At 57.1% G+C, this 12,282-nt stretch overlaps 1 protein-coding gene across 2 annotated transcripts in view; it reads left to right on the forward strand.

The window, feature by feature from the left end:
• Window positions 1–1,492, forward strand: part of MAPKAP1 (MAPK associated protein 1) — an 82,468-nt gene extending 80,976 nt beyond the window's left edge. For both annotated transcript variants that reach the window (XM_068210883.1, XM_068210882.1), the window contains one exon: window positions 900–1,492. In XM_068210883.1, coding sequence (XP_068066984.1) covers window positions 900–1,025 — 126 coding nt within the window. In that variant the 3' untranslated portion in view covers window positions 1,026–1,492. The remainder of the gene's footprint in view (window positions 1–899) is intronic.
• Window positions 1,493–12,282: the final 10,790 nt, after the last annotated feature.

The following is a 12,282-nucleotide window of genomic DNA, read 5'->3' on the forward strand; positions in this document are numbered from 1 at the left end:
TGGTGACTCCACACATCCGAGACTGGTCATGAACAAAGGCTAAAAAAAAAGGTTTACTGTCAATAACATGAATATTCAAGGGAGAAATAATATTGAGCAGTACTTTTTTTTTTCCTGAGTTGCAGTTTGTTTATATAGAACATTCTCTGGTTTCATGCACAAGTCACTGGTTTGTTTTCAATTCCATCAGCATTAGAGAGTGCAGAAAAATCAGACTTTTCAAATTAGGCTTTTTAGATGATCAAGTGAGAAGGACTGAGGCTTTATTGACCATGAAAATTCCCTATATTTTTATGCCTTAAGCTGTAATATGCAATGAAAGTGAAACACTCTACAGTGCATAAAATTGTGCAAGTTTTAAGCCACAGCATATTAACCAGCTAATGACAGACCAAAGGGCATTTTTATCTTTTTGATTCTTGCATTAACCTTCCATTAAAATTATCTCTGAGATTATCACAAAGCATTGGAGATAATAAATTTAGGGAGTAGCAGGCTTGTTAAATATCATTTTAAAATGCTTTCATCAAGTAAAATGTGCCAAAACACAGGGAAACTCTGAGATTAGCTGAGTATGCAAACATCATAGTGAAAGAATTCTTTTCACTGAGGCTGATAAGGTCCTTTTTTGATGCTCATTACTGGATTATCCCAGCACTGGGGGGTCTGCACAGCTCACTGCCTTTGCCACAGATTTGGGTGACCCAAAATAGGACCAGGGACACAGGAGGACAGGCCAGGGCTCTCCTGGCACTCTGGGCTCTCTCTGCCATCATCGTGCTGGTGGTTGCTGGGACCAGTTAGACCAGAGCCCTGCTCAGGGGCTGGCTGGGGGTCCCTGCCCACCCCGGGCTGTCCCCCCGCCTCGGGTGACATTAACACCACCTCGTGTCTTGCAGGTTAACTATATTCTAGAGTCGCGAGCAAGCACAGCCAGAGCAGATTATTTTGCTCAGAAACAAAGAAAACTGAGCAGGAGAACAAGCTTTAGCTTCCAGAAGGAGAAGAAGTCGGGCCAGCAGTGAGGCCGAGCCTCGAGGAGAGCCTGCGTGCCGCGCTCGGAGCCGCTGCGCCCGCGCGGCGGCGGCCGGGGCCGCGCTGCTCCCGCCGCCCGCGGCAGGGCGGCCGGCAAGGAATCTGAACCACCCCGTCTCTCACGGCTGGAAGATCATCCCTCCTTGGTGGTGGGAGGTCTCCCCTGTGACAGAAATAAAGAGCCATATCAGCCGGAAAGAAGACTGTTACGCTTCAGGTTCCTTTGATTAGAAATAAGAGAATGACGTAGACTGGCATCATTTAATTACTGTATTATGTACAATCACAAGAAGAGATGTGATTACATATTATTTCACAGCCTGGTTAAAATAAATTATATACATCTGTAATCCACCCACGTACACGCAGGTATTGCTTGTGACATGATCAAATTTCTAAAAACAAAATGTAGGACAAATGTATCCATTTTTGCTATTAATAAACAGATGTAATCTTTTTCAAGGTCCATATGATGCACAGTTCTTTTGGGGGGAGGCTGCAGTCCCAGATGGTTTCACTTCTGTTGCTGAAGTGCAGGAGGCATCCGTGAGCCAGGAACAGCAGCCATGGTAGGGGAGCGCTTAGCGAGGGAGCACTGAGACAGTCGAGTCTGTTGTGTTTGTTTTGTTCAAAAATATTTTTATTTAACTGTGCTTTTCAGCTTTGCAAATGCTTTATTGGAAGTTCCTTGCTGAAGGCAGCACAGTGGTTGGAAATCCACATCTTGGAGGTGGAGAGGAGAATCCTCCTGCCCGGGACCCTCAGCTGCTGCCACCCTGGGGCTGGCACATCCACTGGGGCACCTTGCCCCTGGGGACTGAGAAATGCCTTCGCCTTCTCTCAATATTATTCTTTAACAATAAAAACTAAGGCCTACTTTGTACTGGGATTTGTAACTATCTTGGCCTTGTTCATCCTTAATCCATCAGGGAACGCGGGAATGGATGCTGGCACCCAGAGCTGCATTTTTGGTTGAATTCACCAGAGGTGTCTTTCTTGCATCTCTCCAGGTCACTGGAGCTCTGCACACACTATCACAGAACTGCCCAGGTTCCCCACGGGGCTGGGGGCAGCTCCCTGTGGCACTGCCCACCCTCTGCCAGCCTCCCACCTTGCTTTTGTACAGAGAAAACTTCCTGAGCCTTAACACAGCGTGGGGAGCAGCCCCTGGGCAGAGGGAGGGCCTGGGTCTCACCTGTTGTGTTTGTTCTGGGTTTCAGCAGCTCGGCCCTGCACCGAGGCCAGGCCTCCCTGTACAGTCTTCCATGATATCTGCAAAGCAAGAGGAACGCTATTTTATAGTATTCTATTAATTTTTTAAATATTTTCTATGTGCAAATGCAGCACAGATACAATGGGAAAAGCCCCTTTGATGTAAATGACTCTTTTAACCGACTCTGTGAAATATTTAACATTAAAGTTGCTCTGTGAATGTTCTTTGGCCACCCAGTTTCAATTCTTTTTAACTGAACTGAAAAATTGCCTATTTGGTACCAGAAACTGCAGCCATCTCCTGTTTCCATGGCCATAGTGCTGTTGCCACCCCCTCACGTGTATTCATTATCAGCAGGGATTCAGCATGTGCAGGTTTGCTCTCAGGAGAGCCTAAGAAACTCAACTAATGACATCTCTGCTGTCTGTGACATTTGTGGCACCGTCCCTTGCCCAGACCAGCTGTGTTCACACCCTCCTGCCAGTCACCTTCCTGCTCCTGGTGTGGGTGTCCTGGGACCCGGGCAGGGATGGACAGACAGAGGCTGCTCCAGGGGCTGGGTGAGGAGCGGGGAGCTTTGGTGCCCAAAGTGACTTTATTTGCTCCAAAAGAGCCACTGACAGTCAAGAACCAAATTTGCTTCCAAAGATCAGATTCAGTTTGATACATGGCCCACAAGAAACCTTCCTTAAATCCTGGGAAGATCCAGCATTCCAGGAGCTGAGCATCCCTCCCCCAGAACAGGCATTTCTGCAGCTCGGCGTTCCAGAAGGAGTTAAATCAGCGCTCATGGCTGCAGTGTGTGCACAGCTGAGCACGGAGCCAGCACGGGCTGGTCTTTCCCCGGTAGCTGTGGATGTAATTGAGTCAGATGGGCATTCAACTGGGTCAGCAAGTCAAGCTGTTCCTCCATCCCTGCTACCGGGCAGAGCGGAGCGTGGCTCCGGCCTGCCGCACGCAGGCAGCTGCTGGAGGCAGCAGAGATCCCCTGAATCCTCTCTGACTCCTGCTGTCAGAGGAGCCCTGTCCACAGGGACAATTCCCCTGCACCTCCTTGGCTTTATCAGGGCATAGGAGAACACCAGCGTGACCTTTGAGCAGGGGACACCCAGGGCACCCTGGCACATGCTGGCACCCAAGGCCAGAGCATTGGTGCTCTCCCTGGGCTCCGCAGGGGTTTGCCATGAGCTCCCAGAGCACCAATTCCAGCCAGAGGCACCTTTCTTTTTGGGTTGGCAGGACTCTGGTGCATCCCAGGGGTTTTGCAGCTGCCCCTCAGGCGGGGCTGAGACCTGGCACTGGGACAAGCGAGCGAAACCCATCGCACAGCCGTGGGTGCAGCCCAGAGATTAATGGGGGGAGTTATTTATGGAGACATGTTTGTAATGGGCCCATGAATTCATGGAAATGCGCTGCTGTGGTGGCGGGTGGGGCTGGGTGCTGCTGCTGCAGCTGAAATTAATGCCCCTTAAATCACATCCCAGCACAGCCACCCCTGTGCAGCACTGGGACAAGGACAGCAGCGAGGACAGGGATGTGTGGGCACAGTGGGCACACGGCCAGCTGGGCCAGCAGGAGTGTGCCCTGGCCAGGTGCTGCTCCCTGGCATCGCTGCCATGACCATGGGAGATCTCAGGGTCACCGAGAAGCTGGGGCACGGGGAGGGCTGGCCCTGGGCACAGCTCCATGCTGCTGCTCCACTGCATGAAGGGTTAAGCACTGTCATGTTTTATTCTCCCCACACACCTCTGCTTAAATGCAAAAAGAGAAAAAAAAATCTCAACAGGGTGTTGTTCACTCTAAAAACCCTAAGCATGATTTGTGAACTCTCACAGCCTGGGTAATCTCATCAGAGTAATGGGATTATATTTCAAATCACCATGGCCTGTTCATTACATATTTAAACTCCTTTGACAGAGGAAAAGTTAAATAAAATGTGTGCGTCAGCCCTGGTTGACTTTCCCAGTTCTCTTTCTTGATTAGACAAACAGATGCTGAGCTCCAAAATGAAAAAATAATGTGCTCATTTATTCATTTTTCTGACAAGTCACAATAGATTTTTAACTACAAATGAGCCCCCTCCCCAAGTGGGAGTGCGGGGTCTGCGTGCGTCGTTAAGGCTGGCAGCCGGTGGCGGGGGCTGGAACGGGGCACAAGTGGTCATTTCCAGGCTGTGAGCGTGGGGACACGGCCACAATTCCCCTGCCACCGCCACCGCCACCACTGCCGGGCGGATTCCTGCAGGAGCTGCAATTCCACTCCACCTCCAGTGCCACCGCCCGCAGCACCGCAGCCCTGGCCCAGCCCAGGACCCTCCGAGGCTTCTGGCACCTCCTCTTGGCTCTGCTCACCCAGGCTGGAACACAGCCACGGGGCAGTGCCAGGGCTGCTGGGGATGGCCATGGTGTGGCCACGGGGACAGCCATGATAGGGCCATGGGGACAGCCATGGTGTGGCCATGGGGACAGCCATGGTGTGGCCACGGGGACAGCTGTGGTGTGGCCACAGGGACAGCTGTGGTGTGGCCATGGGGACAGCCATGGTGTGGCCATGGGGACAGCTGTGGTGTGGCCATGGTGTGGCCATGGTGTGGCCACGGGGACAGCTGTGGTGTGGCCATGGGGACAGCTGTGGTGTGGCCATGGGGACAGCTGTGGTGTGGCCATGGTGTGGCCCTGTGTGGCCACGGGGACAGCTGTGGTGTGGCATTGGGGACGGCTGTGGTGTGGCCATGGTGTGGCCATGGTGTGGCCATGGTGTGGCCATGGTGTGGCCACGAGGACGGCTGTGGTGTGGCCACGAGGACGGCTATGGTGTGGCCACAGGGACAGCTGTGGTGTGGCATTGGGGACGGCTGTGGTGTGGCCATGGTGTGGCCATGGTGTGGCCATGGGGACAGCTGTGGTGTGGCCACAGGGACAGCTGTGGTGTGGCCACGGGGACAGCTGTGGTGTGGTCACGCTGAGCGCTGCCAGCCACAGGCACGTACCTGCTTAGTGCACTGGAGCTCCCAGCTCCTCTCCCGATGTCACTGCTCCCAAACCGACCTCAGCACGAGCACCAGGTGTGCCACGGGGATGTGGGAGAGTCCAGCCCAGGCGCGGAGGCTCTCGGTGGCCCCGGGTCCTGCGTGGGGCCTCACCAGGGCGGTTCAGCTGCAGATGAAGGAGCAGGCGGGCTGCTGCAGGCGGCGGGGCTGAGCGGGCTGGGCTGCGCTCCTGCTGGAGAGCAAGGTCTCGTCGGGGAGCACCGGGACTCTATTAGGGAGCTGAAATGCCAGATAATTAGAAATACACCAGCAAACCCCATTATTGTCAGGAGGCTGCAACTGCGTACAGTAATGAAGCAATTATTAATGAGCAACTGCAAGGCTGTCATTAATTTCGGCTTTTCAGGATCACAGACTACGACAAGTTAAATGTTACAGCAGAGCCGGGCTGGGCTGAGCGGGGCTGAGCAGGGCTGGTCCCCACCCCAGCTGGGCGTAGCAGGGTGTTTTGGCACCCCTCGTCCTGGGTGGGACCCTCCCTGTGCCCACGGTGCCAATCCCCTCCCCGTTCTCTCCTCCTTTCCCTTTGCCCCTTTGGGCACCCCGGGCCGTGGCACTGACAGGGATGGGGACAAGAGCGGGGACAGGGATGGGGACAGGGGCAGGGACGGGGACGGGCTGCGGGTGCCGCCCCATCCTGCGGCGGCACGGGCGCGGTGCCGGTGGCTCCGGGTGTGCCCGGGGCCGGTGCAGCCGGGATCTGCTCCCGCACCAGCGCAATCTGTCACGGCGGCTGGGGCTCGGCGGCTCTGCAATATGTACCTCATGTCTGGGCTGTCATCGGACATAATTCCTCCCTGCTGGCATATTGCTGATTTGTGCATAAGTGATGCGTGCAATCCACCTGAGCCGGGAGTCAGGGGTGCCTCGATCCGGGGCTGTCAGGGCAGAGTGTTTTAGTGCCTCCTGCGATTAGCTGGAATTGACAGGCCCTGAGAGCCGGGAATTGCACAACAGGGGAATTAACAGCCAGGGCTGGAGTGGAGTGTGGCACTCGTTTAATCTGCAATTTATCAGTTTGCGTGGCTCCTTGTCGCAGGCAGAAGATTACGCTCCAAAAAAGACGCCTCTGTTTTTCTGTAGTGCCAGCAGACAGGGAGAGGGCAGAGCAGCGCTCGGGGTCAGCGGCGGCATGGGAAGGGCACCCTGGAGCGGGGTGCGGTGGCACTGTCCCCTCGGGCTGGGCTCCTCCACAGGCCTTACGGGGTAGGGGCAGGTGTCCCTGCCCAAGGTGCCAACCCCAGCCCTCACAGCGGCTCCCTGGGCCCTGCAGGGTCCCCACGGCCCCTGCACCCCTCGGCACACCGCCCGCGGGATTTGTGCTCCAGAGGAGGATCCACGGAGCCGCAGTCCTGTCCCGCTGCTCCCAAGGGCCCTCACAGGGAGTGGTGGCAGCGGGGATGAACCCTCGGCCCCCACCATGCCACGAGTGTTCCAATTTTGATAATATCATTAGAGGCTGATAATGGTTTCCAGGAACTGTGCAGCCTCCCTGCGAGGTGACAGCCTGTAAAGGCAGCGTACAGATAATGTATTCTGCGAGGGTACAAAAATGTGACTCCGAGCACATTAAACTCCTTTAATGCGGGTGACATACACCTTCCTGCTGGCATACATTACCCTCCCGGGGCACGCACAGCCGCGTGGAGCCAGAGCCCCGGGGCCGCGGGCCTTACCCCGCTCCCGCCGCGGCGCTCCCGGAGCCGCTGCTCACGGCCCCCGCTGCCACCGGCGGCTCCGCCAGCCGTGCTCCCCCTTCGCTGCCACGAGGACGTCAAACCACGGGATGCAGACGCTCCCACTGTGTACAGATGATCTCCTTGGCCTTCCTTGGTGTCCTGCTCCGATACTGAAACCTTTATGCAACCCCACGGTATCAAAGATTATTTATAATGAATTAAATACGTTTTCAGCAGCTTCTTTCCACACTTACTGCCACACTTCCACTGCCACTTCAACTTAATTAGGGAGAGTTCGCTAAAGAGATGGGAATAAATGCATCTATAGAAATATATCTATGTATAAATGAAGAAAGCCGCCACCGCAGGTCAGACCAGTCCTTTCAATTTATTGCCCTGGTACATTCATTTGTAAATAGCTTTGCCTTGCTGGTTTCTAAGTGCAAGGCTAATGTTGGAGTGCTTAAATTAATAGTGACGCACACCTTTCATTATTGCTATTAAATTAGGTGCTGGGCTTTGATGGATTCACTTGTTGCTGAACTAAAAGCCTCGTGGATGTGGGTGGCGTATCCATTTGGTTTTACAGCAAGTTTAGGTCTTAGTGTCAAGGCAGGCAGAGCTGAGCGGGTTCCTCCTCAGCACACTCCAATTAGCAGGAGGGCACCTCCCGCAGCCAGCGGGGCTCACGGCCGGGCGGGAGGCAGGTGGCTGGGGGAGCCGGGCAGGAGGACACCACACACCCACGAGGGGGTTTGGGTTGCGTTCCAGGATGAGCATCCCTGTCCCTGCACAAGGGAGAGGGAGCTGGGAATGCCAGCATCATACCTGGCACCAAAGGGCCGGGTGGATCCATGCCATCATCTCCGGTGGGCACCAGCCCCCCGCACACACACGGCATCCTCCTTCCCGTGCCTGGAGAAACACACAGAAACGTGACAATCACCCCCAAAATCCCTGGAGACGCGGGGTGTTTGACCCACACCGTCAGCCCGGTCCCCTGTGAGCTGTGACTGGCACGACCCGGGACATGCGGAGCTTCACGCTGGGAGTTCGTGAGGGTGCTGCTGCCCGTGCTGGCCGGGGCTGTGGCTGCCCCAAGGCCCCCGATCCTGCCACCGCCGTGACCCCGTCTTCCTCACCAGCGCTGGGATCCTTGCCGGTGGCATCGAGAGCCTCCTGTTCTGTCCAGGGCCTTGAGGGTCTGAGCTGTGCTGGGCTGGGGGTTCTGTGCTGGGCTGGGGGCTCTGAACTGGGCTGGGGGCTCTGAGCTGGGCTGGGGGCTCTGAACTGGGCTGGGGGTTCTGTGCTGGGCTGGGGGCTCTGAGCTGGGGGCTCTGAACTGGGCTGGGGGTTCTGTGCTGGGCTGGGGGCTGTGAGCTGGGGGCTCTGTGCGCTCTGTTTTTCTGGGGGCTCTGAGCTGGGCTGGGGGCTCGGAGCTGGGGGCTCTGAGCTGGGCTGGGGGTTCTGAGCTGGGCTGGGGGCTCAGAGCTGGGGGCTCTGTGCTGGGCTGGGGGCTGTGAACTGGGGGCTCTGAGCTGGGGGCTCTGTGCGCTCTGTGTTTTGCTGGGGGCTCTGAGCTGGGCTGGGGGCTCGGAGCTGGGGGCTCTGTGCTGGGCTGGGGGCTCTGAGCTGGGGGCTCTGCTGGGCTTGGGGGCTCTGTGCTGGAGGTTCTGTGCTGGGCTGAAGGCTCTGATCTGGGGGCTCTGAGCTGGGGGCTGTGAGCTGGGCTGGGGGCTCTGTGCTGGGCTGGGGGCTCTGAGCTGGGGGCTCGGAGCTGGGGGCTCGGAGCTGGGCTGGGGGCTCTGAGCTGGGGGCTCGGAGCTGGGCTGGGGGCTCTGAGCTGGGGGCTCTGAGCTGGGCTGGGGGCTCTGTGCTGGGCTGGGGGCTCAGAGCTGGGGGCTCAGAGCTGGGGGCTCTGAGCTGGGGGCTGTGAGCTGGGGGCTCTGAGCTGGGCTGGGGGCTCTGAGCTGGGGGCTCGGAGCTGGGGGCTCGGAGCTGGGGGCTCGGAGCTGTGCCTTTGTTCTGCCGCGCTGTTCCCACTCTTACGGTGCCACCTTGAGGCCGCCGATCGCAGCCTCGGGCGCGGCGCAGGCTGCGCGACCACCGCCGCGGCCTGTCCCTACCCGCTGCCCTGTCCCTTTCTCTGTCCTTGTTCCTGTCCCTTTTCCTGGCCCTACCCCCGTCCCTCCTCCTGTCTGGAGGGCCAGTGACCCCCTCAACCCTCCCTTGCACTTCACCGATCCAGGACATGAGGCTGACATTGGGGATCCGGCCAGGTTATGGGGTTTTATCCCAGAGAAACAGCTCAGGGCATTCCTTTGGGGTCAAGTTTCTTATTCCCGGAGAAAGTCCCGAAATTCCCTGTGCTGGCCCAGGCAGTGACTGTGGGATGCACTGGTGGCATTTTCTGCCCCGTGCCACACGCTGGCAAGGACCAGCCACCGCAGCCCTGCCCGTCGAGGGGCTGCGACCCCCGGCAGGGCTGCCAGACAGGAGGCACAGCATCATTCATCCACGGGCTCTCCAAGCAGCTGGCATCGGCAACCAGGTCACCGTCTAGCCTGAGGGACCAACATCCCTGTGTCCAGAGCTGGGGCACAGACATCTGTTCAGTGCAGCTTCCCTACGGACACAGGGAAGGGCTGGGATGGAGCTGACCCCTTGGCTGACCCTGCCAGCAGCACTGGGGACACAGCTGCAGAGCTGGTGACCGTGACAGGTCACACTGGTCACTCCGTGTCCCTCTGGCACGGGCAGTGCTGGACACACAAACTGCCTTTCTCTTGCTCTTTGACATTTTAGGGATAATAAATTCCTAACCATCCCAAATTCCTCCTTGGTGCCTTCTGCAGCAATGCTCCAATATTATATATAAACCCAGTGCTCCAATATTAATTATAAACTACAAATACTGACCAGCTTCCGTGTCCTCCGCCAGTGCTGACAATCATTAACCAGAATATCAAATTTATAATGGTGGGATGCGGAACCTGGTGAGATGAACTGCTCTGCTTTTTAATCAGCTTTATGGGATGATAGAAAGCATTGATCGACAAAGACAAGACACAGCCCATGTTCCTGTGTCTGTAGCTGTGCAACCTTATTAATTTAGATTTACAAAGGTTGGTTGAGCTGGAGGGAACAGAGCTGGGCAAGTCGCCTTGCGCTGGATGGACCAGGGCAGGAGCCGTGGTTCTCCAGGCAAGGGGCTTGCCAGCAGCCTGGCTCACCTGGCTCACCTGGCTCTGGGCAGGGTCCCCAGAGCTCAGCCACGGTGGCACAGGCGCCCAAACTGCACCCAAGCACCACCCAGGGACCCGCGGGCTGGTCCCGGGCTGATGAGCGCTGGTGCCATCCCAGCGACCCGGCACGGGCAGCGTGTGCCTGCCCGCACGTACCTGCCCGAGCCTGGCCCTGCCCTGCCCTCCCTCCTCCCCCCGAAGCGCGTCTGGGGCTGGGGCATCGCCTGCCCAGCCCGCACGGCCCGGTGGCGGCCGGACAGCTGGTAACCATATGGGTGTGTCTTGCGCTGTCATCTCGCATTTGCACGCCTGCCCCCGCTCCGCATCCGGGGAGGCTGGGCCGGCGTTTCCAGGTCAGAGGCGGCATCCAGCACAGGAGGAAAATTCCCATTTCCCCACCAAGACTTTAACTGTGAAGTTACCCGGCAGCCAGCCCTCCCCTGGCACGTCCAGCCCCGTGCCCGACGTCGCAGGGCACACTCCCCGCTCCGGCCACACTGACCCCTCCAGCCGTGTCCATCCCGGGGAAAGGCTGAGGAGCTGGAGCGGCTGCAGGCGGTAGCAAAGGGGGCTGTAACCAGAGCCGGGAGCATGGCTGGATGGGAAGCTGGGCTTGTCAAAAAACTTGGTTTCATTCCTTGAATTTAAAAGTTTACCTAATAAAGGTAACTGAGGAGCAGTAGTGTGCTTTGGCTTCTGTTCGGCATTTGATTTAATAGCATGTGACGTTTTGATTAAAAAATTAGCTGTATATAATATCAATAGAGCTCACATTAGAAGGATTAAGAATTGGCTGACTGACAGGTCTCAAAAAGTGGTTGTCAATGGGGAATCATCATCAGATGATGATGTTCAACATGTTCATCCACGATTTGGAGGTAAATATCAAATCAGTGCTGGTAGGATTTGGGATGACAAGGATTAGTGGGAAGGTGGGAACACTGACAAGGGGGAGCTGTGGGGAACTGGTGATGCCCTGCACAAGCCGCGTCCCCACACTGCTGCCAAGGGGAGCTGAGCCCTGTGACCACCAGTGCCACTGCAAAGGGTCCTGAGTGAGCCTTGAGCCCTCATGACACTCAGCACATCAGAGCCAGCACCCCCCGGGTACCTGGAGCCCTCAGCCGCATTTCTCAGGGTGGTGGAGGTGATGGAGGTCTGAGCCGTGCGGTGCCACTGGCTGCTCCCAGAATGGGCAGGGCACAGCAGCTGCTCCTCCTCTGCTGCCCTCGGTAGCCATGGACTTTTGAAAGCCAAATCCCTGTTAGTGCAGGTACGGTGCCTAACCTAGAAGAATTCCCAGTCGTGAACATTTTCAATTAGCAGCCGCAGGCACTCAGCCCCTGGATGTGTTCATTAGTGACACGGCCCCACCACGCAGTGACAAGTGACAAACCTGTCTGAGCTTCGGCGGTGGCACAGCTCCTGCATTAGCCCTGGCGAGGGACAGGGAGGAGCAGCACTGCCAGGTGCCTGCAGCCAGGGATGGGCTCCCACCACGGGGCACAGGGAGCCCACAGGGGCCAGGGGACAGCAGAGCCCCGGGCCCACCTTCCAGCTGGGGCCTGGCACAGCACCTGGCACAGTGCCTGCTGGTGAAGGAGCCTCCCCTGTCCCAGCTCAGCACATCCACCAGCAGGAGAGGCACCCACAGAGCCCCTGGCTCCTGTAAATCCCACTGAGCAGGTGTCCCTGAGCCACCTGCAGAGACACCTGGCAGTAGAAGGACAGCTCCTGTCCTCCACCATAGGCAGGGTGAGCAAAACCACGGGGACTTCAGAGCTTCTGCAGGGCATCAGCTCAGGGCACCAGCCTGGGGGACACATCCCAGCACAGCCACAGCACTGCCTGGCATCGCTGCCCTCACAGTGCCCAGGCCCATGAGCCCCTGGCTCTGAGCACCCACGGCAGCTGGTAAAGGCATCGTGCTGCTGCAGGGCTAAACTGGCCCAGAAAAAGATCATCAGCTGAAGAAAACAAGAAGTGAGTGATGCCACAATGCCCTGTTGGATTGGAACTGTCTGAGCAAAGTGGTTTTCTCAGGGAGATTTATTTCCTCTG

Source organism: Anomalospiza imberbis, chromosome 21 (genome assembly GCF_031753505.1).
Source record: "Anomalospiza imberbis isolate Cuckoo-Finch-1a 21T00152 chromosome 21, ASM3175350v1, whole genome shotgun sequence".
In the NCBI taxonomy this organism is placed as follows: domain Eukaryota; kingdom Metazoa; phylum Chordata; class Aves; order Passeriformes; family Viduidae; genus Anomalospiza; species Anomalospiza imberbis.